The 25,942-nt window shown below is 37.4% G+C and overlaps 1 protein-coding gene across 1 annotated transcript in view; it reads left to right on the top strand.

Annotated features, from left to right (window-relative positions):
• The first annotated feature begins 9,351 nt into the window (after positions 1 to 9,351).
• The window catches only part of DCC (DCC netrin 1 receptor), a 729,366-nt gene continuing 712,775 nt past the window's right edge, over positions 9,352 to 25,942 (top strand). The window contains exons 1-2 of the mRNA XM_087954238.1: positions 9,352 to 9,358; positions 9,958 to 10,278. Of these exons, the coding sequence (XP_087810364.1) occupies positions 9,352 to 9,358; positions 9,958 to 10,278 (328 nt within the window). The remainder of the gene's footprint in view (positions 9,359 to 9,957; positions 10,279 to 25,942) is intronic.

Below are 25,942 nucleotides of genomic sequence, written 5' to 3'. Positions count from 1 at the left end.
CCCAGAAAGGTTGGGCAGCTCCGGTTTAAACAGATTTTTCAATCTGCATGAAAACAAGGGATAAGTTTATTTATGATTCGGGGAGTGTTTCTAGAACTTATTTGGCCAAGATAAACAAAGAAGAACGGACAGAACCTAAGCCCCCAATTTTTATACTTTTCTAAATTGTGACTGTGACCGAATAGCACCAAATAGATTTATACCAGTTTTTACAACCCCAGACTGCATTAATAAGATAAGATGAAGAACATTCCTAATCTATTTATAAAACATATAATCAGCCTATAATAAAATCTTATCTTCTGCCCCCGTTGTAATTCTATTCATATTTTTAAAATCTCTAATTAGACATTGAAGGAGGTTCTAAAGTCACATTAAAAAGAAAAGGAGAAAAAAAATGTGTGATGTGTATCTTGATATAAATTCATCTGTAGAGAAGAGGCATTGTTAATAATCACTTGTAATTTGGGAGTTGAATAAATCATACCAATCCAATATATAAAATTTTGCAGATATCAAACATAAATCAAAATCCACCTCAACAACAGCTAAGAGACCATATCAGAAGTTTTCTCAGTGTTCAAAAATAATTATATCTGCTAAGTCTTCTCTGTTTGGAATAGAAGCAGGAACATTACTGAAAAATCAAAAGTTTGACAGTCCAATATAAATTTACCCTGAATTGGCTGGATGATAGTTTGAAAAACATCCAATAATCTGTAGGCCAAAGTAGTGGTTAAAATATTACTGTTCACATTTATCAAGGAAATTGGTCTGCAAAGAGAACAAATAGTTGATACTTGTCTGGTTTGGGCATAATTACAGTATAATGCCTACCTGATTAAAAAACAGAGATTTCTTTGAAAAAGCTTCACTATAGATTTTGGGTCAAATGGAAAGCAACAAGCTAATGTATTTTTGATCCCAAACTATTGGGGTAAGCACTTTTTCCAACTTCACAGATTTAGTTATAGTGGCTATTTCTTGAAGGAAAGAAGCTGTGTAAGGATAGCACTTGATCTTAGGATGAATGCAGGGGTTGGATTCAAATATCTTAACAACCATTTCTGTGGGTGTGGCCTAATTTGTGGGTGTGGCTTGGTGGTCATGTGACTGGGTGGACACAGCTTGATGACTGGGTGTGGCTTTGTGATCAAGTGACTGTCTGGGCATGGCTTGTATGTAAATATTGTAAATATTTATGTAAATATTGATATTTTTTAATTAAAAAGGAGCAACTTTTACCCAAAATCAGGCAAAGTAGGCAGACAGATTGAGTTGCTTGCAGAATCACAGATTCACTCACAGATCTACCTTTCTGCAATCTGCTGCCTGAGTCTGCACTGAAAAATCGAAGCTTCAGTCCTAAGAAGGTTTAGCTCTGCTCTCAGGCCACTTCTCTCCCCACTCCTCCCCAACTCCCTGAATACTACCCTGTCTGGGCCTCAAGAAAGCCTTCCGGGGCAAAGGCAAAGCAGTACAACAACTATTTAGATTAGCTAGAAAGCAAGAAATATGATGATTCCTTGCTTTCTAGGTAATCTAAATTGTGCGGCACAGCTGATAGTTGGAACAGCTGATCGTCGGGGGGGAAAAAGGAATAATAGCAGCTTAACAAAAATTAGATGAAGGCACAATACAGGCAAGTTGGATGGCATGCATGCAAGATAACGAGTGATTGGGTGGGGTGAGGCAGGGAGGGGCAGGGCCAGCCAGTGGCATTATTTGCCGGTTCTCTGAACTGTGCAGAATTATAACAACTGGTTCTATAAAACCAGTCCATACCGGTAGAAACCCACCCCCTGGATGAATATGACGAACAGTTTTCTGTGGAAGGTGTCTATCTTCTGTTGATGAAGAATTAGTATAACAGAATTACAGAGTTGAAGATCTTCTAGTCCAACCTTTTACTCATACCATTTCAGATAAGTAGTTGTCCAATCTCGTCTTTAAAACCTCCATTGTTGGATCAGTCAGAACTTCTGCAGGCAAGTCTTTCCACTGATTAATTGTTTTGTCAGTATTATATAGATTAGAACAACATTGAAATGATTCTTTATTGGTTGGGGATCTTATATACAGCTTTACATTTACATTCCAAATAGATGTACAGAATCTATTATTATATTACTTAATTTAAGTTTTAAAGTACTAGATTTCTCTTCCTTTTCCTATTATTATTGTCATACAAAGTGCAATAAAAAGTCTATATATCGGTCTGGAGATAAATGGGATGCATAAAGCAATAACATTTCTTGGAGTTTTTTTCCTCTAAAAATTCAATTTTAATCAACTTCAATATGAAGTCTGTGCCATAATACAACCTCAAACTCATGTTTTAGTGGGTTCCCACATCAAAAACAGTAATGTCCCTGTTAGTATAAATAAGACCTGCTATTTCCTATACCATTTTATAATTTAGAAAAGGTATTTTAATAGATCACTTAAAGAATGCAGATTTTCATGAAATAGAGCAATAAACTTCATAGAAGCAAGTCAATTTTTAGTGGCGACCTCATTACATGCATTAACTTTAGTTGGCAATGAATGGGAAATCAAATAATCTAGCTAAAAGCAATTCTTAAATGCAGAATAATTTTTTTTCCTTGGGAAGGATTACTAAAATGTCAGGTATCCATAGAAACTTATAATCTTCCAGAAGAGCCAATACTTTGGGTATCAAAGCTTCATTACTTGATCCTGAAAAGTTTTTACTACTTCTAATTAATCAGTTTTGGTAGTTCACTGATTTCCGAAAAACTTCCAGGTGAAAGATTCTGTTCTTGATCACTTCTATTGTAGAACATTTAAGATTGTCTTTAATATCTGTTGTTATCTTTTCACCATTTGCTCACACAATTGATTTAGGAAGATGGTGGAACTTTCCAGGATTCCAGGATTTTAGCCAGACAAAAAAAAAACCAACAAATCCTACCTGTTAATCTAAATAATATTTGTTTATGCTTATTCAATGCATTTGGGTGAGAGACACTAGTAGAATTCAGTTACTTACATGTACAAAATATGTGCTACTAGAATAGTTACTTGAAGGTATGGCTGTTTTTAAAATTATCTCCTCAAAAAGTTTTGTTTTTAATAAAAGGTAAATGCAGATAAAATTTCTGGAGAATTTTAACTTTGGTACTCTGAGATTATTGATAGAGGCCACTTCCAATCAATGATACATTTCACTTACTTGTGTGTTGATATAAATGTGTACACAAATACCAGATAACCTATGCAAAGATGCTGGAATAAGGCACAGCATTCAATATTAATTAGATTAAGAAGAACTGGTTAAAATTAATTAGCCCATTTATGAGATTCACTCCTTGAACATACCCTTTCCTTTCATATATAGATGACTTAAGCCAAATAATCAATAAAGCATTATTCATGTTTGTTTTCCCAGCAGTTATGGGAGAATGAATGGATGGATGGATAACATTACATTCATAATAGAAATGGTGTGGCAAGAAAGGGAAGTTGCGGCAGAAAGAATAAAGAAAGAGAAAGAGATAGGAATGGAGATATAACAGGAAGAATGAGAGGAAAGGAGAAGGACAGAAAAAAAATGAGAAGTTAAGTTTAGATTTTGAAGTTAAGTTCCTCCTCTCCAGCAATGACTGATCTTCTAAAGGACTCAACATTGTATTTTTTTCAACTTTTTCAACAGCCATGCTGGCCAAATGACCATGGAGACGTCTTCGGACAGCACTGACTCTTCGGCTTTGTAATGGAAATGAGCAGCGCCCCCTAGAGCCAGAAACAACCACCACATATGTGCAAGAGGAACCTTTACCTTTACCTTTAAGGGGTGTGTGTAAGTGCACTAGCATGTCTATTGTCCCCATCATATTTTAACTTTTTCTCATTTTGCTCATTCAAACTTGTAATTTTCCTTTGATGAATAAACAAGTTAAAATATGATGGGGACAATAGACACGCTAGTGTACTTACACACACCCCTTAATGGTTTTTTGCCTCCCGGAGGCTCGAGGAAAGCCTCCAGAGCCTGGGGAGGGCAAAAACATCTCCCCACCATGGTGCAGGAAGCTGACTAGGCCACACCCACCCAGCAACCAGGCAGAGAACCCTTTGCTAAAATATTTGAAGCCCACCCCTGTGGAGGTTTGGAAAGGTATGGTGTAGTCTACCATATTTGGCAACAACATCAGGACTATATGCCAGCAAAGAATTAGAATTTCCCATCTCTTGTAGCTACTGTTTTATCAGTCACCCAGACAACTTAAGTGGGGTAGGTCCAGGGCTGGGTTTCTACCGGTTCTGTCCACCTCTGTAGAAACGGTAGCTCTGAAGAGCAGCAGACATAGAACCGGTTCTATGTCTGCTGATGTTTTTGCCCATCCGCCCACCGGGGCTCTTACCTGATCTTTATTTCCTGATTTTTTTCAACTTCAGCTGCCAAACGAGGAACAGCTGCAGTTAAAAAAGTAGGCGTCTCTTGCACACAGCATGCTGATAACGATTTACAGGCACGCAGCTCACAGCCTGCAGGGAAGCTGGTAAATCCTGAACCGATAGTTAACCCTGTCGTATCCCACCCCTGGGTAGGTCTAGTCATGTTCTATTCCACACTCAGGCAAAAAAAAAAAAATCCCCAGTTTTTCAATACTCTTGTTTTCTGACTTAAAGAAGTTAATGTATGACAGAGTTGGCTGCAAATTTCTGACACATACAGACTTGTTTCATTAAAAGAGTAAAATGGGTGAGTGTGAAATCTGTAGTGAAAGAAATTGTACAGATTATATTTGTGTCTAGTAGATAATGAAATCTGGAAGAAACAGAAGACAGAATTTTGACCTCATTATGAAGGTTTAGGTAGTAGTACTTGAAAGGCTATGGAACATTCAAGATGCCTCAATTTTATGTAATTGAGGGAATATACCTTATTCAAAACATTGTTCCATCAAACTGCTAATACTCATGAAATAATAGAAGAGCTCACTTGAGAAACATAGCAAATCTCCTTAGAGCAAGTCATACTAGTGGTGTGTTTCCTAAGACAGTTCTAAAGTGGTGTTCTAATTAATTGAGTCTTTCTTCGATCTATGGCTATTCCAGAAAATATTTGAACAATCCACACTGTGAAGACTTTAGAGCAAAAATGAAAAACAGAAACAAAAACAAAACAAAATAAAAAACCCAAAAAGAGAATAATTATGTAAAAGTTTGCTGTGATAATAATAATAAAAAACATAGTGTACATTTTTGTTGGTATCAGCCTTACATTAGTTCAGACAGGAAGCACAGCAAGATGAAATAATTCTAATTTACTGTAAAGTTACATTACCAGAATCTTACAAGTCTAAAAATACATTTCTTTCCCATTGAATTTATACAGTAGTTGAGATGCTTGCTACTCTCCCATTCCTTTTGCAGACTAAACTGCCTTTATCTGACCCTTTCCCTGACTTTTCCTTCTGCTTTCCAAGATCATACCCACATAATATCTCAAACCAATTGGTTTTTAAGGTTAATTATTTGTTGCATCTAAGAATTACACAGTAGTCATCTTTTCTCCAATGTTGATTCTTGACTTCAACTTATAATTGTAATAAATTGATAAGCTGTAATAAGACAAATTGCAAGGATTTCTTGGTCATGCTCTCAACAGTTGGTAGGACAGAATTCATATCATTCTTGTTGAGTTATTTGTTGCTTCTGTAGTAATCATCTTGTCTCCATTGTTGATTCTTGACTTCAGCTTATATTGATTATTGTAATTTGATAAGACTTTATAAGACAAACTACAAGAATTTCTTGGTTGTGCTCTCAACAACCTGCAGGACAGAATTCATACCATTCTTGTTATTTGTGGCATCGAAGAATTATACACTAGTCATCTTGTCTCTGTTGTTGATTCTTGACTTCAACTTATAATGGCTGTTGTAATGGCTGTAATTTGATAACACTTTACAAGAACTACAAGGATTGCTCACAACAACCTGTAGGACAGATTTCATATTATTCTTGTTATTTGTTGCTTCTAAGAATTATACAGTAGTCATCTTATCTCCATTGTAGAAACTTGACTTCAACTTATAATGGCTGTTGTAATTTGATAACACTTTACAAGAACTACAAAGATTGTTCAGAACAATCTGTATGACAAATTTCATATTATTCTTGTTGTATATAACCAAGTGACACCTCCCACTTGTTTTTTTCATGCATGAACTACTTTGGAGTGGTAGTATATTTCAAAGAAGGTTTACATTCCTTTCATATTCTAAAAAAATGTTCACTAGTTATTCAAGCTGTTAAGCATCATATACCAAAGCAATTTTCAGATAACTGTAGCTTTTGACTGCATATGAATAACTGAAATTGCAGAAGCTGGCAGGGGTAATTGCATCAAAAGAGAGTTAATCTTTGTTTAACTCCCGTGACTTTATGTACTTGATATACTGAAAGCAATAAAGTGCCACTGTTTCAAAATAAGGAATTTGTTTTTGTTTTTTTTGGTAAGATGGTAGACGGCTTATCTGGGAAGAAGAGTGGTGGGAAAGATGTTAAATCCTTTAAGAATCTTACATCTTGTGATGAAAAGATGTCTCTGGAATTTGGTTGAAAGATGTTTTTCTTAGTGCTTCAATACTTGGGAATTGGATTTCACCAATAAGGGCTTCAGGTTGATAATTGAAGCCATTTGAGATCACATAATTGCAACGCTATTCTTAAAAATCTCAGCAATCTATGCTAGGATGCTTTGGAAGTATACATTTAAAATACATCTTCCACAAAATGATTGGGCGGTGGAAATGAAGGAACAAGCATCTTGTTGTACTTTCCTGCAAATAGAGTGGAATATGTAAATGGAATTAATTTACCCTGGTTTTCCCCTAAATCCCAGTGGTGGGATTCAATTTTTTTTACTACTGGTTCTGTGGGTATGGCTTGGTGGGCATGACAGGGAAGGATACTGTAAAATCTCCAGTCAGAGGTCGTATTTGCCAGTTCTTCAAACTACTCAAAATTTCCGCTACCAGTTCTGCAGAACTGGTCAGAACCTGCTGAATACCACCTCTGATTCTGTCTCATTAAAATCTGAAACATTCAAGAAAGAAACATGTTTGAAAAGCCCATTGGAAGTTACATTATTTGGAACTTCTCAGCCTCCTTTTGTCTGAGGTCTCCTGTATATGTACTCTTTCTATTAATTCTTAACTGCTAAACTTTGAAATAAGAAATGTAAAAAAAGAAAGAAATTACATGTTTGAAGTACCTTTTTTGATATGTTTTGGTGTAATCTGAAGATGAGTTTGGATTCGAAAATTCAAGGAAGTTAAAAACTAGTAGGTAGCTAAATTTGGATTTACACTATATTCGAGTTTGTGCAGATATGGTCAAAAGTTGTACAAAATATACTCTTTAAGTATTTGTTTCTTTTGACATTGATCTAAATATAGCCTCATGTTTTAGATGTTGATATATCACATTAGAGAGTCTGTTGGATGTAGTGATTAAAGCACTAACCACTAGTGTTTAAGGAAGATAACATTGACTTTAAAGTATATTTTTTGATTTGTTTTGATGTAATCTGAAGATTAGAATTGGATTGGATTTGGAATATTTAAGAAAGTTAAAAGCTAGTGGATAGCCAAATTTCAATTTACACAATATTCCAGCTTGTGCAGATATGCTCAAAAGTTGTACAAAAGATACACAGGCATGGCCTCTGTGTGGCCTCTGTGGAAAACTAAGATAGAAATAATAAAACACTTAGAGTGGAACACAAGCTGAGCCCTCTAAAGAGAATTAGATCTTAAGATATTTTATTTTTTGTTTATTTTATTTTTTTATTTTTTTATTTGTCAATTGCTTACATGATAATAGGTATAAGTAAAAACATAGTTATGAATACATGGGTACATATAAGAAAAATAAAATATATATATATAAAAGAAACAATAGGACAGGGATGGTAGCCACGTTGGTGCGCTTATGCATGCCCCCTAGAGACCTCTTAGGAAAGGGGTGAGGTCAATAGTAGAAAGACTAAGGTTAAAGTTTTGGGGGTTTGGGGAAGAAACAACAGAGTCAGGTAGAGTATTCCAGACATTGACCACTCTGTTGCTGAAGTCGTATTTCCTGCAATCAAGTTTGGTGCGGTTAACCTTGAGTTTGTATCTATTGTGTGCTCTTGTGTTGTTATGGTTGAAGTTGAAGTATTCATTGACAGGTAGGACATTGCAATGTATGATTTTATATACTATACTTAGATTGGACAGAAGGTGGCGCAGTTCTAGTTTTCTAGGTCTAGAATTTCGAGCCTGGTGGCATAAGGTATTCTGCAACGAGTAGAGGAGTGGAGAACTCTTCTTGTGAAATATTTCTGGACTTTCTCAACTGTGCTAATATCAGATACGTAATGTGGGTTCCAGACTGATGAGCTGTATTCAAGTATTGGTCTAGCAAATATTTTGTATGCTCTAGTTAGTAGTGTAATATTACCAGAGAAAAAGCTATGTAAGATTAGGTTAACAACTCTTAACACCTTTTTGGCTATGTAGTTACAGTGGGCTCTAGCACTTAGGTCATTTGAGATGAGTACTCCAAGATCGTTGACAGAGTTTGGATCATCAACAAGGTCTTGACTATTCAGCCTGTATTTTCTGATTATTTTTTTTTGCCAATATGTAAGACATTTATCTGTTGAGATTTGAAGTTGCCATTTGTTTGACCATTCTGATACATAGTCAAGGTCTTTTTGAATGGTAGCAGTATTGCCTGTGGTGTTGAATAGCTTTACATCATCAATGAAAAGAACGCAGTTGCTCTTGATTTGATCACAGAGGTCATTTATGTAGAGTATGAAGAGAGTTGGTCCTAGAACGCTGCCTTGGGGGACACCACTGTTGACAGATACAGAATTTGATAGGATGCTCCCAATTTTGACCATTTGTTGTCTGCATCTGCTTTAGATGCATTTGATGCTAACTATTTATTTTATTTTTTTTCAACATACTGTTGAGATTTGGAAAGTTAAAAGGCCTTGGGGAGTTTGGCTGAATTCTGAAGTTGCAAATTAGTCTATCTTTCCTCGTTATTTGATTTCTGCAGATGGCGGGATGAAAATATATGCTTGATTAAATACTTCTTTACTTTATTGAACATTAGGAAAATATGTATGTATGTATGTATGTGTGTGTGTATGTATGTATGTATATATATATATATATATATATATATATATATATATATATATATATATATATATATATATATATATATATATATATATCCCAAGTAAACTTTAAGGTAAATTTAATTTAGGTATGTTTAGAATTTATTTATGTATCAAAAACAGAATAAGTGGGAGTGTGTATGTCAGGTGGAGGGAATGAGAAAACAATCATATATTCTTGCAATGTAAACCCCTGAATCTTGAATATTTGTGTGTGGTGCTTCAACCACATGTGACACAGTATGTTTCCTAATTTTGGTTTCATTTTGGTTCAGAACAGACAGTGATTATTTTAATTGGTAACCTTAAATTGTAGTCAGAATGTTTCCTAAAATTAAAATCAAAATTTAATTTAATGTTCCAGCTCAGGTCAAAAAAACCTGTGTATATGTGTGTGTGTGTGTGCATGTGTGTGTGTGTGTGTGTTCGTGTGCGCACAGTGGTGGGATTCAAATTTTTTTATTACCGGTTCTGTGGCCATGGCAGGCAAAATATACTGTAAATCTCCAGTCAGAGGTGGTATTTGCTGGTTCTACAAACTATTCAAAATTTCCACTACCGGTTCTCCAGAACTGGTCAGAACCTGCTGAATACCACCTCTCTCTCTCTTTCTTTGTGTGTATTTGTATTTATCTTCTTATTTAAAGTTGAGGAAAGTTTCCAATTTTGGGAATATTTATCTTGCAGAATGAAGGTTTTCCTGGCATATGACTAACTGCATTGTTCTTGGCTGTTCATCCCAACAGGTGCACAGATTATGGGATTTACAACATTGCACTTCCTGATTGAGCCTTCAGATGCCGTCACCACACGGGGAACTAATGTTTTGTTGAACTGTATGGCAGAATCGGATCAAGGATTTCCTGTAATCAAATGGAAGAAGGATGGCGTCTTTTTAAACTTGGCGGTGGACGAGAGAAGACAGCAGTTTTCCAATGGATCTCTTTTGATACAAAATATTGTCCATTCCAGACATCATAAACCCGATGAAGGCCTTTATCAATGTGAAGCGTCGTTAGAAGGAACTGGAGCTATCATCAGTCGAACAGCCAAAGTTTCAGTAGCAGGTAAGAATCCAGGTTGCAATGAGAAGATATTTTATGGCTTATTTGAAGATGGAATTACAAGCCTGAAGGTTTTTTTTTAAAGGTTTCTTTCATTTGCAAAGTTAGAATAGGTGGAATCTGTAATACTTTCCAAGTTGATCAACTTTATTGAGACATAAGTCTCATTTATTGAGGAGCTGTGGTGGTGCAGTGATTAGAATGCAGTATTGTAGGCTAACTGCCCACAGCCTGGCGTTCAATCCTGACCGGCTCAAGGTTGACTCAGATCTTCTGAGGTTGGTAAAATAGGGACCCAGATTGTTGGGAGGGCAATACAGCGACCTTGTAAACCAGAGTTGCTGACAAGCGCTATGAAGTAGTATATAAGTCGAAGGGCTACTGCTATAAGGTTTCATGAACAGCAGCTCATTTGATCACTTGCGAGAGAAGGTATGCTATTACAGGAGTTAAAAGACGAGAGAAGGCTTGATGGGAAAATGGTGGGAAGCTAAGGGGTTTTATGAAATAGCTGAGGCTGAGACTCAGAAGAGAGCTGCGGGCTCAGTGTTACTATCAGTTTGCAAAGTGAAAGGGCAAACAAACCACTTTCCCTGCTCAAGTCCGCTGGAATGGATTAGATTTTTTTTTTTTTTTTGATAGATTGGAATTCGGTGGCCAATTTTTGTAACTGATTGCGAATGTGGTAGACAAACTTCTACCCCTGATAGGCTGAAATGTGCCATTGCCTTGTTGCTGTTGGCAGTTCTGATGTCCAACTAGGACCCGATGTATTATTTTGCACAAAGTCTGGCTAGTTTGTGCCTTGTAGAATCTAGAGGGACATTGTTGGCACAGGATGGCATACATCAGATGACAAGAATCTGAAAGTAATAACATTGTAGGTGATGTTGTGTGCGGTTGTAAATGTGGAGGCAGACTTGGCAAGTTTTGGTCCTCATCTTTGTGTGGTTGTGTTGTTATTCCTAAAAGTGGGTAAGTAGCTATTTTAAACTGAGTGGGGATCTAAAGACAGTTATAGACCTGTCATGCAGTGCTATCAAAATATAGTCATTTGGACTAAATAAGATGTCTCAAACCCTGATATCTGGATGTGTTTTTATCTTGTCAATGATGATGTTTTAAATACCCAAAAGTTTGTTTTTCTTGTAGATGTTGGGATGGATTGTCTCAACATCCATGGTTGCTGGGATGGTATGGTATGGTCCAGAGATCATCAATAGATTCCAGCTTTCTTAAGAAATCTGTGCTTTCTTGTCTTTTTGTGATTTGGAATAGAGTAGAGTAGAGTAGAGTAGAGTAGAGTAGAGTAGAGTAGAGTAGAGTAGAATAGAATAGAATAGAATAGAATAGAATAGAATAGAATAGAATAGAATAGAATAGAATAGAATAGAATTCTTTATTGGCCAAGTGTGGTTGGACACACAAGGAATTTGTCTTGGTGCAAATAATCTCATAAGGTATGACACAATGATAATCATAGTGTACAATAAGCAATCAAATCATACTAGAAAACAGTCAATATAAATCGTAAGGATACAAGCAACAAAGTTACAGTCATACAAGTGGGAGGGGATGGGTGATAAGGAGTGATGAGAAGATTAACAGTAATAGTAGTGCAGACTTTGTAAATAGTTGGACAGCGTTGAGGGAATTATTTGTTTAGCAGAGTGATTGTGTTCAGGAAAAAACTGTTCTTGTGTCTAGTAGTTCTGGTGTGCAATGCTCTATAGTGTCATTTTGAGGGAAGGTGTTGAAACAGTTTATGTCCGGGATGTAAATATTTTCACAGCCCTCTTTTTGACTCATGCAGTATACAGGTCCTCAATTGAAGGCGGGTTGGTAGTAATTGTTTTTTTCTGCAGTGATTTGGAATGTTGGTGATTTTTCTGATGTTTGAAATAATGGGCTGATTTGAGTGACCTGGTTTGTGTATTTTGGTGGTATACATCCTTTGGGGCAAAATACATTATTCAGATAATAGAATATATGTTTTGCTTTCTGTCTGGGGAATCTTAAGGATCTGCTTTTTATATCTGACAATTTATAACTCGTTTGTAATTTAGTATTCTCTCCTATTGCAAAATCTTATGCAAATGTAACCTCGAATTAAGAATAAATGCCAAGATGTACTGTAGAATCAGAACAAAAGTTCATGGGTGACAAAAAAAAAATGGAGAAATTGTTATTTTCATAGCTTACTGGTGGGTTATCTGAAAATATCTTACTGATCATTCTTAATAGCAAGAGACAAGATGTGCCTATGATCACATCTAGCAGCCACTTCTTGTGTTTTTATAATAAAGCTTCATAACAGACATCTTAAAAGACAAGTCTTAGCCTTCGCCTGTTGCACTTAGAGAAATGTTAATTCTTTTGATAGCTGTCTGAGTAATTAACCTCAAGAAATCTTGCCTTGAGGAAAAATGTAATTTTAAATAAACATAAGGATGTTAAAAAATATCTTTTTCTTCTTTTGTTGAAACATTAGGTTTTGTTTGGCAAAATTAGACATGACGGTAATGTATTTGTGATATTACTATTTGTCTTAAATATCTCTAATCATCCCTTTCTTGTTCTGCACTGTTAGATGCATGTTTAGGATCTTCAAAAATGAGAGGCAGTCTTTGAAGCTAGTAATTAACTGGTTTATGGATTGATTCAGAGTCAGGGGGAAAAAAACTTTTCTAAAATATAAAATGCACTTTTCCTACTACTTCCTGCCTCTTCTAACTTTATAGCTCATGGAACTTGGTTAGATTGGTTTCAGAACTTTGCTTTGACAGTTCATTTTTGTGTGTGTGTGTGTGTAAAAAGTGTTACTTTTATGTCTTTTCTGCCAGCGTCAAAAATGCATCAAGCTGGGGACAAGTGGAAACAGGATGATAGGTGAGAGGAGTCTAAAAAGTGATCAAGCACCCGTATTAGTACCGCAGTCACAATAAGCAATAGACAATTTTCTTTCCATCATGAGATGGAACAGCCATATAGATAGATACTGAAGCACTGGAGAAAAAGAATGCGTTGGTGAATTTTTACAAAAGCCTGCAATTATTGGAGCCTATCTGTTCGGTGTGCACATGTATCTTCTCCTTCTGTTTTATAAGTGGCAATGCTAGAAAAACTGAGACTCTTAGGCAGAATGCTTATGTATAGTAAATGTACATTATGAATTAAGATCATTTTTATATATAAAAGCCAAGAACCACTCACTCATCATGAAATCTCCAAAACCGTAAAGCCTACAAACTCGAAATTTGGTACTATGTTCCTCTTGGCTTCTAGGTGCTCACTAAGAAAGGATTTTTCAAAATGACCATCAGATCATTACTATTTCTTAATACAGTAATTAACATGCTCTGATGCTAAGGAGTTCTACTCTGCCTCCCCACTTGAAAAGAACTCTGTTCCAGCTGCCAGTTGCCTTCTATTAACACGCTAAGGAGTTAGACATTCTACTCTACCTCCCCACCTGAAAAGAACTCTGAACTTCCAGTTTTCTCACATTCCGTTATCTCAGTTCGAATTGGCAGATGTACCATTCCTTCACTCAGGAGTGGTCTGGAGCTCCTTACAGTACTAAATGTCAGTACCTCACCAAAATGTCTATGCCTTCCACCTGTCGAACTGCTTCCAGACTTAAGGTGGTGGGAGCTATATTCCCTTATGTGTTTCAATCACTGACCTCCACTGAGCCAACATATTGTAAAGTCGATTTCTCCTGCATAGCCCAATCACATAGTGTCATTACAAAGTATGGGTATCTATCTATCTATCTATCTATCTATCTATCTATCTATCTATCTATCTATCTATCTATCTATCATCTATCAATCTATCTATCTATCTATCTATCTATCTATCTATCTATGTATATGTATATGTATATGTATATGTATATGTATATGTATATGTATATGTATAATGCAAGGGTGTCAAACACAAAGCCCATGGGCCAGAGGTGGTATTCAGCAGGTTCTGACCAGTTCAGGAGAACCAGTAGCAGAAATTTTGAGTAGTTCAGAGAACTGGCAAATACCACCTCTGACTGGCCCTTCCCCCATCTATTCTCTGCCTCTTGAGTTCCAGCTGATTGACTGGCTCTTCTTTTGTTGCCCTTCACAGGAGAACGGAGCTGGAAAGCAGATTAATAGGTTGGGGAGGGAATGGGGATTTTGCAGTAACTTTCCTCCAGGAGTGGGATGGGAATGGAGATTTTACAGTATCCTTCCCCTGCCATGTCCACCAAACCACACCCACCAAGCCAGACCCACAGAACTGATAGTAAACATTTTTGAATCCCACTACTGATCTGGACTATGGGGCCAGCCTGGAAACAGCCAAGGACCAGCCTGTGGTGCCTCTGCCAGCAAAAATGGGTCACAGGGAGGTTGCATGCAGCCCCATTGAGCTCTGTTTTAGCTGGCAGAGGGCTATCAAAACAAACTAAAACCAAAAGAAAAGGAGAAATGTCTCCCATTTTGCATTTGAGCATGCAAGAAGGGCAAGGAAGGAAAAATAAGGAGAGGAGAAGGAAGAAGAAAGAAGAATGAGGAAGGAAGGAAAAAGAGAAGGAAGGAAGGAAGGAAGGAAGGAAGGAAGGAAGGAAGGAAGGAAGGAAGGAAGGAAGGAAGGAAGGAAGGAAGGAAGGAAGGAAGGAAGGAAGGAAGGAAGGAAGGAGATTATAATGAGAGTGAGGAGAATCTCAGGGAAATTCTGCCTTAGCACTTGGCCACCACAAGTGACCCATGAGTGATGTGCTGGCCATGCCTACCCTGTCCATGCTCCCTGTCTTCCCCTCAAGGTCAAACACAAGCCTGATGTGGCCCTCAATGAAATCGAGTTTGACACCCCTGCTCAAGGCAGAATGTTCATGTATAGTACGTGTACATTAGACATATTAAGATAATTATATGTATAAAACTCTAATGGAAACCCTAGTGTTATTATTGCAAATAGATAGAAATATCTGGCTCCAATAGATAGGAGTCATCAAAGTTTGATCATCTTCCATCTGTTATATGGAGTTTTTTATTTGATTTAAACACGATCCGACCGCAGATCAAATCTGAAGAGCTATCAATACAACAATCAATAATAAGCAAGGTGAAAGATTTGACCAAACAACACAGAACAGATTGACAGGCAGTGTTTACATGTTCAGTTCTACTGAATTTAAATTTATGTCTGTTAAATTCCACCCTATTAATTTCAGTCTTTCAACCCTGTCTTGGACTTTTTTTAAAATCTTCTCCCTTTCATCTTCTCACTCTTTCTCTATATAATAGAATTTTTATTACAATAGTTAAAAAAAAAACTAATACAGGCTAAACTTAGAGAAAGAAATGAGAATGGAAAGAAAGAATAAAAAGTGCAGGCAAAAAGAAAAAAAAAACCAAGAAAAGAAAACAATAATAAAGAAAAAATGTTAAAAAGTCACTTCCAACCTTCACTGCAACAGGTATAAATGCATATAATAACTCTTTGCTCTGTTTAAGGTTAAACAAATATCTCTTCATCCCATATCTCCCATAAATTTATGGAGTTTTTTGTTGTGCATTTCCTGCGCAACAATATAGAAGACAGATAGCAACAACTTGGTATGCTCTGCTCTCCATACAATCACCCTCTCCCAACTTGGTTTTCTTCTGAATATATAGAGTTCAAAAATTTCCCAGCAGGTATTGGTACTGTTAGGAATTCTGGGGTTTGAAAACCGTAGACTGGGAGGGCATCAAGGTTGGAGAAAGAGGGTGTAATACAGGGAGTGGTGGGATTCAATTTTTTTTACTACCGGTTCTGTGGGCATGGCTAGGTAGCCGTGACTAGGTGGGTGTGGCCAGGTGGTTATGTGATTGGGTAGGCGTGGCTATGTGGTTATGTGACTGGGGGGGGTCAAAAGTCTTTTTTTCTTTTTTTTCTTTTGCAGCACCCCCCCCCCCCAACCAGTTTTTGGCCTACTGGGCCTCAGGGAAGCCTCCCGGGTGTTGAAAAAAGAAGCATTTTGAAGCCTTCCGAGGTAAATACAACAGCGAGGTGGGGGTCAGCTGTGCCCCAATGATTTATTTAGCTAGAAAGCAAGAAATCTGATGATTTCCTGCTTTCTAGCTAATCTAAATCACATGTACAGCTGATCGTCATACAGCTGATTGTCGGAAATTCAGGTTTGTCTGAACCAGTAGCATTTTTTTACTACTGGTTCAGGTGAACCAGGCCGAACCGGCAGCATTTCACCTCTGAATACAGGGGTGTCCATATAATACAGGGGTGTCCACCCTTGGCATCTTTAAGACTTGTGGACTTCAACTTCCAGAATTCCCCAGCCTGCATGCTGGTTGGAGAATTCTAGGAGTTGAAGTTCATAAGTCTTAAAGTCCACAAGTCTTAAAGTTGCCAAGATTGAACACCCCTGGTGTATAGGATTTGACAAATGTCAAGAGATTAAGAGAGAGACTGAAGGATGCGATTTGATTCATTATTCCTCGGTGTAATTTCCATTGGGCTTTTTTCTATAATTAATGGGAGTTTCTTGTTGGAAGGAGAAATAAGTTTTAAAACGTATTAAGTTCCAAAGAGAAAGTTGTATGAAGTTAAAACTATAAACCAGTATCTTTTTTTTTTGTTAAGTATTAAATACAATAGTTTTATACAGAGGGGAAATAATTATCAAATCCCTCTTCAGAATAACATAATTTATTTATTTTTCATTTAGTGGAATGATGTATAGCCCGTTCTTTAATACATTTCTCAGAGCAGCTAGCAATTTTTAATATACAGTACAATAAAATTAAAAACTGCAAATCAAAGAGGTGCAAAAAGATATTAATATTTAAGGAAGAGGAAAAATTGGTTTGGTTTATATTTATTCTAAATTCAATATACAAAATGAAAAAAGAGCTTTCCTTAAAAATATGCACTACTCCAAATGTTGCAGTCTATTAAAAAAGATGATTATAAATTGCTGTAAATATCTGTTACTCTCTACAATCTTTTCATCTTCTCCTGAAGTAGTACTCATACCCTAAACATTTGTAATCTGAGTTATGTGCCAGAGCTGCCTCCCATAATTTGCAAAACATATAATGCCTTTTTTTAAGTTCACATTTTACTATGTTATTGCCATCAACGGTGTATAGTTGGCAGTACATATTAAATTGCTTTTGATACATTTACTTGTTCTCAAAAGTTTTACTTTAAAGACTATCATTCTAGTGAAGATATTACAATAAATTACATGCACTTTAATATTTCATACACTGGATGGATGGATTTGGTCCCTGAATTGTTACAATCTAATACTAGATTGTATCATTTAGAGGCAATAGCATCATCTACACAATTTTAAAGTATGTTTGATGTATTTCACAGTTATGAATGACAAAATGCAGGAAGTTATTGAGTCAAACGTATTTTCTCTCAATAAAGACTATGAGCCTGATTTTATCTAATTTGCGAGACGTTAGCTGTTTATAAAATAGTTCAGAATGGAAGCAATCAGATTACCGCTTTCAGAGGCTGTATGTGAATGTTTCTGAAAGCTGAGGAAAATCACCCAGAATTGCCAGTGAAAATTTATACAAAATGAAATTTGAAATAAACGTGGAAGCTTCTCAAATGTGACATCCATGGAAAAATTGAACTGGGCAAGATAAGAATAGCAAAAGTTCTCTAAAAGTTTTTTTAAAAACTCCTTAAATTTATTTTTCCTTTTGCAAAAATATTTATGAAACTGCTTAGATAGAAGTAGAAGGTCACAGATCTCTATGCAACTGTCTGAAAGAATGAACTCTATTGCTCCAACCACATTTTTCATCCACCTTAGACATCTATGGAGACTCTCAGACATCCGGGTCATAGTTGTCCCAAATGTGCTTTTTCAAGAGGCAACTGGATTTCCTTGTTTTTCTTTGAAGATGTTTTGCTTCTCATCCAAGAAGCTTCTTCAGTTCTGACTAGATGGTGGGGAATGGAAGGATTTATGCTCTTTGGAGAGAGCTGGTCATTTGCATTCTTTAAGAGAGTCGTGGAGGCCACTTGGAGGTTTGTCTATGTCCTCAGGGTGACACCCATTTGCACTACTCAGGTGACCCTAAGGACACAGTTAACTTCCAAGTGGCCTCAATGGCTCTCTGAAAAAATGCAAATGACCAGCTGTCTGCAAGGAGTAGAAATCCTTCCATTCCCCACCATCCAGTCAGAGCTGAAGAAGCTTCATGGATGAGAAATAAAACAAGAAAGTCCAGTTGCCTCTTGAAAAAATACCTTTGCAACCTCCACCTTAGACCTTGAGCTTGGCACCCTCTTGATGGACACATACAGCTCAGCATGACTCAAGCACAAAAGCTGAAGAATTTAAACTATGAAGGGAAGGACTACCAGCACTGCACACCAGGGTTTCATACCTCTGTCCCAAGGCAGAGGGATACCTTTGATTGTGCTTTTCAACTATCCATGAGATGGCTATTTCTCACCATCTCTTTCCTTCTCACATGGCTGTTGCTTTTCAATCATTGTCATGTCTGACTCTTCATGACACCATGGACTACAGCACACCATTTCAAATATTATTATTATACTTTATTCATTAAACATGAAACTCCATCAAGTGAACATTAAAAAATGAATCACATATACCATTGATTGGTGCTAATGGTTGATACAAGTTGTTGCCAGCATCTTAGGTATCAACGAAGTACCTTCTTAAAATGTATGATGTGCCGAGTAGCAGTTTTTTGCAGTTGCGCTGGTGTTATTCCAGGAAGCTGTTATTTCTAGATATACTTTGTAAAATTCTTATATATGGTGCCAAATGCTCCAATGATAATGGAAATCACTGTCACATGTTTCATCCATAATCACGTAGTTTTGATGACCAGGTTGCTGCTGCTATTATTATTATTATTATTATTATTATTATTATTATTATTATTATTATTATTATTATTATTATTATTATTCACACAGTTAGCCAGATGTTCAGACTGGGTTTGGCATTTTTGTCTACCTATCAAGTCCTTACCAAGGATCTGGGAATGTGCAAATCTGGATGTTTGATGGTGTTACAGATATCGCCGCAGGATGGAAACTGTTCCAAGTAAAGCTGCCTTCTACAAATTAGATAAATGCCTATGGTTGTCAATGCCTATGGTATTATTATTATTATTATTATTATTATTATTATTATTATTATTATTATTATTATTAAAATGACAGTAATAAAATAATAATAATAATAATAATAATAATAATAATAATAATAATAATAATAATAATAATAATATAAACTACAAAAGAAATAGCAAATATTTTCTTCCTTTTTACAACTGTTAAGGCTGAAAGACCATCTAGTTGCAATCACCAGCATCTAAAATAGAACGTAAATTAATTAATTAATGTGTTTGTTTGTATTTGTATCCCACCTTTATTAATTGTACAAGTAGCTCAAGGTGGCAAACATATCCAATCCACTTTCTTCTTCCTACTTTTCCCACAACAACAACTCTGCGACGTGGGTTGGGCTGAGAGAGACTGACTGGCCCAAAGTCACCTGGTTGGTTTTTATGCCTAAGGTAGGACTTCAACTCCTGCTTTCTAGCTTGACATCTTAACCATTAGACCAAGGCTCCAATTAAACTAAACTAAACTAGACCTAACTAAAAATTAACTAAAAGTTGGATTTTTAGACAAAGTAAACACAAACAAGGAAACATATGTTTTTTAAAAGTAGCCAAGATGTTTTATGCATAATACTGCATTGGATTATAAATCACCTTTTCCCTCTTCTAAGACTTTTTTGAGAGTCTTTCAGATCTTTAACAATCACCATTTGTAAAAATTGCACTTGGCTGTTGAGAAACGAGAGCAGTGAAGAGAAACTAAGAGGCTGCCTCCTACTTTAACATCTTATTAAAAGTCCCAATTTAACAGGCTGCTGATTATTGGTATTTCTCTGTAATTGGTGAGTCCAAAGATAGAGACATTACATTAAATCATTTAGGTTCCTTCCTATCAAGCATTCCTGGGTCAGCCCACGGAGGTTTCTCTGGCTCAACTTGCTGATGTCAGCAGAGGTCATATGGGGTGGGCAGGGGGATGGAAGGAGGAGAAAAGCACATTTTTCTTCATGCATCAATTCTATGCATAGGTAATGATGAGATGGATAATTGAAGAAGGGATCTTGCTGGGATAATGATTGGAGATGAAAGGCATTTTGCTCTGATTTGGATCAGGTGTCAGTCTTGCAAACTGAGTTCTTTTGTGGGGAAGAGAAACGGGGATTGATTTTTACATCTGCAGCAAAACAAAATTTTGGAACTTCTAATGCTGGTGAAAAAAAGAAATTGAAAGAGCATTGAATTGAACAAAGTGTAATGAGCTCATTTTCCCCTTGAGCTATAACCAAGTTGCTAGGTGTTATTTTAATTCATATTCATCTATCCCATCTTTCCACCAAAGATCTCAAGGTTATGTAGGTTTTCTATCATATTAGGACAGAGACACTGATTTATTTATTTATTTATTTGGTTTGTCAATTGCTTATAAGATAATAGGTATAAGTAAAAACATAGTTATGAATACATGGATACATATAAGAAAAATAAAAAGAAAAGAAAAGAAACAATAGGATAGGGACGGTAGGCACGTTGGTGTGCTTATGCACACCCCCTACAGACCTCTTAAGAAAGGGGTGAGGTCAATAGTAGACAGTCTAAGGTTAAAGTTTTTGGGGTTTGGGGAAGAAACCACAGAGTTAGGTAGAGTATTCCAGACATTGACCACTCTGTTGCTGAAGTCGTATTTCCTGCAATCAAGCTTGGTGCGCTTAACCTTGAGTTTGTATGTATTGTTTGCTCTTGTATTGTTGTGGTTGAAACTGAAGTATTCATTGACAGGTAGGACATTGCAATGTATGATTATATATACCGTACTTAGATCGGACCGAAGGTGGCATAGTTCTCGGTTTTCTAGGTCTAGAATTTCAAGTCTGGTGGCATAAGGAATTCTCCTCCATGCTGCATCGAGAGCCCAGGATGGGTTGACTCCTTCCTATGATGTCATTTAGCTGAGTCTGTACTAAGATATAAAAGCCAGCCCCCGGAAGAGACCCCAGCTTTTGACTCAGCTCCTTTCAGTCAGTAGCTGTGTCTCTGAAAGCTTCTGTTCGATAACACTCACCAGCGATCTTCAGTGCCGTTTTTCCTCGTTTCAAGCAAGGTTGGGAGCAGCGTTGCCAGAGCACTGTTCAGGCAAGTTGGGCAGCGTCTGTAGACCTCCCCACGCCTGCAGTTTGAGTGATCATAAAAAGCGATCGGCAAACCGATACCAGTGTCAGCCAGCTGATCCTGTGCCCAGAGGCTGCCCTTTCCTTTGCTTACTTCACTCGGGGCTCTTTATAGCCTAAGGAGAAATTATTCGATCTTGGAGCCTGTTTCCCATAGTCAGCAGCCATCTTGGATTGAAGCCTTCCACCACGAGGTGAGCAGCCATTTTGTAAGCCCAGGGGCCAATTTATACCCTAAGGGGCTTAATACAAAAAATTTACAAACAGTTTCTTTCCATCGTAAGAGCCTTTATTCTTCAAATGGATAAGGGTCAGGCAGAGTCCCCCCCACCCAGTGGAACAGTCTCTTAAGCCAATAAGAGAATAAGTTGTAGGCAATGCACCCAATCAGTCCAGAGGGAGGTGGATGCTAAAATCAGAGCTAAGGCTCTTGCCCCTAAGAAGGCAACTCAGGCTGAGTTGAGGGCAAAAAAGCGCAGACATGCAGCCCTAGAGAGGCAGTTCAATAGAACTATTCAACAGAAGGGAGTGCAACTACAGCATGTTTCAGGTGATACCTGTGAGCCCCAGCCAAGCCCTCCCAGGGGAGGAGAAGTTATCTATGAGCCTTTCCATCCTCCATCCTGGTCTCCTGAGGCTTTTGCAGTACAATGATCCTCAGGATCTAAGCAGATCTGGGCCTTATTTCCAACAGGCTTCTGGGCCCTATGCTCCTCCCCCTCCCTCCAGGCCTCGAACCTCTTCTCAATCTAAGCCTGAAGCCACCTTCTCTCCCTCAGCAGCAGGCCTTTGGCCTTCTGCCCCTACCTTTGAGCATAGACCAGGGGATATCCAAGATGTTGTCTCTTTGGCCATTAGGCAGGGATTGGCTGAAGGCTTCAAGCAAATCTTTCGACCTCCGGAAAGGGTTCAGGCCCTTCTCCCTTCTTAATCTATAAGTTGCCTCATCACCTTGATTTATACAGGCCCCAGGACCTCAGGGTCCATTCTTCTCTACCAGAATGGGAGGAGGTTGATGAGGGGGGAAGGGCTTCACCATCTGAACACAATTACTCCTCTCATTCAGAACGTGAAGAGGGCGAGATCTTTGACCAAAATCTTTCAGAGGAAGAGGATTCTCGCCCAGAGCAGACATCCTCTGTATTGGTCTTCAATCCTTCTCTCTTCAGGCCATTACTCAGCATGGCCTTGGTCACTGCCAAGCTATCGCCAGAGGAATTGGCTCCCGAGCCACAAGGAATTCCCTCTAGCCAGGGAGACTCATTCTTCTCCAAGCCTGTAGTCCATGCAGGGGTTTTGCCTTCTCCCACTTTGTTCCTGGACAAAGTAATATTAATACATATATTATTATATTATTAATTACCAAAATTCTATTATGGAAATTCACAATCAGCTCTTATTTCTATTTTTACTTATTGAACTTATTCAACTATTACAATACTTAAGAGAATTCAATATTAATCAAATATATTTACTCACAGATTCAACAGTGTTATATGCTTAATTAATTAATTTGAAGTAGCCTATTCATTAAAGTAATTAAATTCTTATCTATATGTAAATATCAATTAGTCTATTTCTTTAGAGTTGTTAATTATATGCTTATCTCAGAATAATTTTTTTTAAGTTTCTTACAATATGATTATATTTAAAGGTCTGAGTTCTATATTTATACAGCATACTTTCAATTATTCGGTTATTCAAAAATTATTAATCAGTATTCTTAGCTCAATATTCTAAAACATATATATCTCTTAAGATTATGTTTTACCAATATTATTAGTTACATCTATGTTGACCAGTTGAGTGATGTCCATGATCTTCCGGTTGGGTGCTGCATTGATGCGAAGCTGAGGAGTGGCTCGCCGCTCTGAAAGGATCCGTTTTTCACTGTTCGGTGGCTTCCAGGAGCATGTCAGACCTTGGAGGGGTTGACAGATGAAAGGGGAAGACCTGGAGATCTTGGGGAGGTGTCGCAATCCCGGAGACTACAAGAGAATCCCCCAAAAACCAACAGCAGAAGAGGCAGCCCAGCAGCTCAAAGAAGGAAGGAAGCAAAGAGTGGAGAACAGCAAATTGAGTAGTGGAAAGGTGAAATTAAAGAAGATTTCTAGAATACTGTTTATACAACAAAGGGAAATTGAAAATTGAAACTCCAAACTGAACAGTGTAGTGAAGCAGCAGAAACATTGGAAGGAGTACTAACTAAAGAAACGGCAGTAATTCATGCTGATTAATGGAGTGCTGAAAATGGAGGAACTGAAGGGTGAGACAACAGTGTTTACTTTTATCTTGGGAGTTGAAAAGTGGGTTGTATAATTATATTTCTTGGCATTTGATGTTTGAGAACTGTGGGAAGAAAGAAAGAAAAAGTGACAATGATGGTGTCCAAGTGAGACAGAGAGATCAGAAGAACAGCTTAGAGTAAAAACTTGAAAGGAGAACAATTGACACTTTGAAAGATTTAAGGAAAGTATTGAGGAAAGAAACTTTATAATTGCAATATTTGTCTGATAATTGTGATAATGAAAAAAGGAACAAATAAGACAATTACGATTTATAAGTGGAACTGGGACCATGTGGAGAAAAAGAATAAAGGAGCAAGAAGAAGAAGCCAAAACAGAAAGGAGAAACGAAACGGTGGAAGTGACTGTGCAAATTTAAAAAGGACATTTTGAACTCGAACTAAGAACTGTAATAAGGTATTTTTCAAAAAAGAAGAAGAAGAAGGAAAGGAGAAGGAGAAGGAGAAGGAGAAGGAGAAGGAGAAGGAGAAGGAGAAGGAGAAGGAGAAGAAGAAGAAGAAGAAGAAGAAGAAGAAGAAGAAGAAGAAGAAGAAGAAGAAGAAGAAGAAGAAGAAGAAGAAGAAGAAGAAGAAGAAGAAGAAGAAGAAGAAGAAGAAGAAGAAGAAGAAGAAGAAGAAGAAGAAGAAGAAGAAGAAGAAAGAAGTCAAGGTCTTTTTGAAGGGTAGCAGTATTGTCTGTGGTATTGGACAGCTTTACATCATCAGCGAAGAGAACGTAGTTGCTCTTAATATGATCACAGAGGTCATTTATGTAGAGTATGAAAAGAGTTGGTCCTAGAATACTGCCTTGGGGGACACCACTGTTGACAGGTACAGAATTTGATAGGATGCTCCCAATTTTGACCATTTGTTGTCTGTTTGACAGGAATGTTTCTATCCAGTTATGCAGGTGTCCAGAGATACCATAAGATTTTAGTTTTAGGAGTACCACTGAATCAAAAGGCTTTACAGAAGTCTATGTAGATTGCGTCTATTGTTTTGCCCTGATCGAGTTGTGTAGTCCATATGTTTTTGCAGTGTGAGTGTTGCAGATTACATGATAGTTTTTTTCTGAAACCAAATTGTTTATTAGAGAGTAGGTTGTTTGTCTCTAAGTGGAGGATGATGGATTGGTTAATAATTGATTCCATGACTTTACAGGTGATGCAGCATAAAGAGATTGGTCTGTAATTTTCAACTAGGCTGGGGTCTCCCGTTTTGAAGATGGGGATGACTGTGGCTTGTGACCATAGGTTAGGCAAGGAGCTGGTCCTGAAAGATTTTTCAAAGATTATGCTTAGAGGTTCAGCTATGGCAATGGATAGCTTTTTAAAGAAGTAGGCACATATTCCGTCCAGTCCATTAGCAGCACAAAAACAAGCACTAAACACCAGATCCATAAAAGCAAGACTTTACCACACTAGACAGGACCAAAGGAGCAGGCTATGCAGAGAAACTCAGAGACAGTCCAAAACATAGTGTCAGGTGGAAGATGCCACCAAGTACAGTGTACTTTGAACAGCACAATCAAGTAGCTGGTATTGTGTACAGGAATATCTGTAATCTGATACAGATTAACAAAGTTGGAAGAGACCTTGTAGGTCATCTAGTCCAACTCCCCGCCCAAGTGGAAGACCCTACACCATTTCTGACAAATGGCAGTCCAATCTCTTCTTGAAAGTCTCAACTGATGGCTCTCAGTCTCAACTGAGGGCAAGCTGTTCCATTGGTTGATTGTTCTCACTGTCAGAAAGTTTCTCCTTGTTTCCAGGTTAAATCTCTCCTTGTTCAGTTTCCATCCATTATTCCTTGCCTGGCCTACAGGCGCTTTAGAAAATAGCTTGACCCCTTTCTCCCTGTGGCAGCCCCTCAAATATTGGAAGACTGCTATCATGTCTCCCCTGGTCCTTCTCTTCACTAGACTAGCCAAGCCCAGTTCCTGCAACCACTCATTGTATGTGTTAGCCTCCAGTCCCCTAATCATCCTGGTTGCTCTTCTCTGTACTTTTTCTAGAGTCTCAACATCTTTTTTATAATGTGGTAAATAAAACTGGATGCAGTACTCTAGGTGTGGTTTTACTAAGGCTTTATAGAGTGGTATT

This window comes from Notechis scutatus, chromosome 2, assembly GCF_049901735.1.
Source record: "Notechis scutatus isolate UNSWTSFEM ecotype Mainland chromosome 2, rNotScu1.2, whole genome shotgun sequence".
Lineage (NCBI taxonomy): Eukaryota > Metazoa > Chordata > Lepidosauria > Squamata > Elapidae > Notechis > Notechis scutatus.
This window is presented reverse-complemented; position numbering and strand designations above follow the sequence as displayed.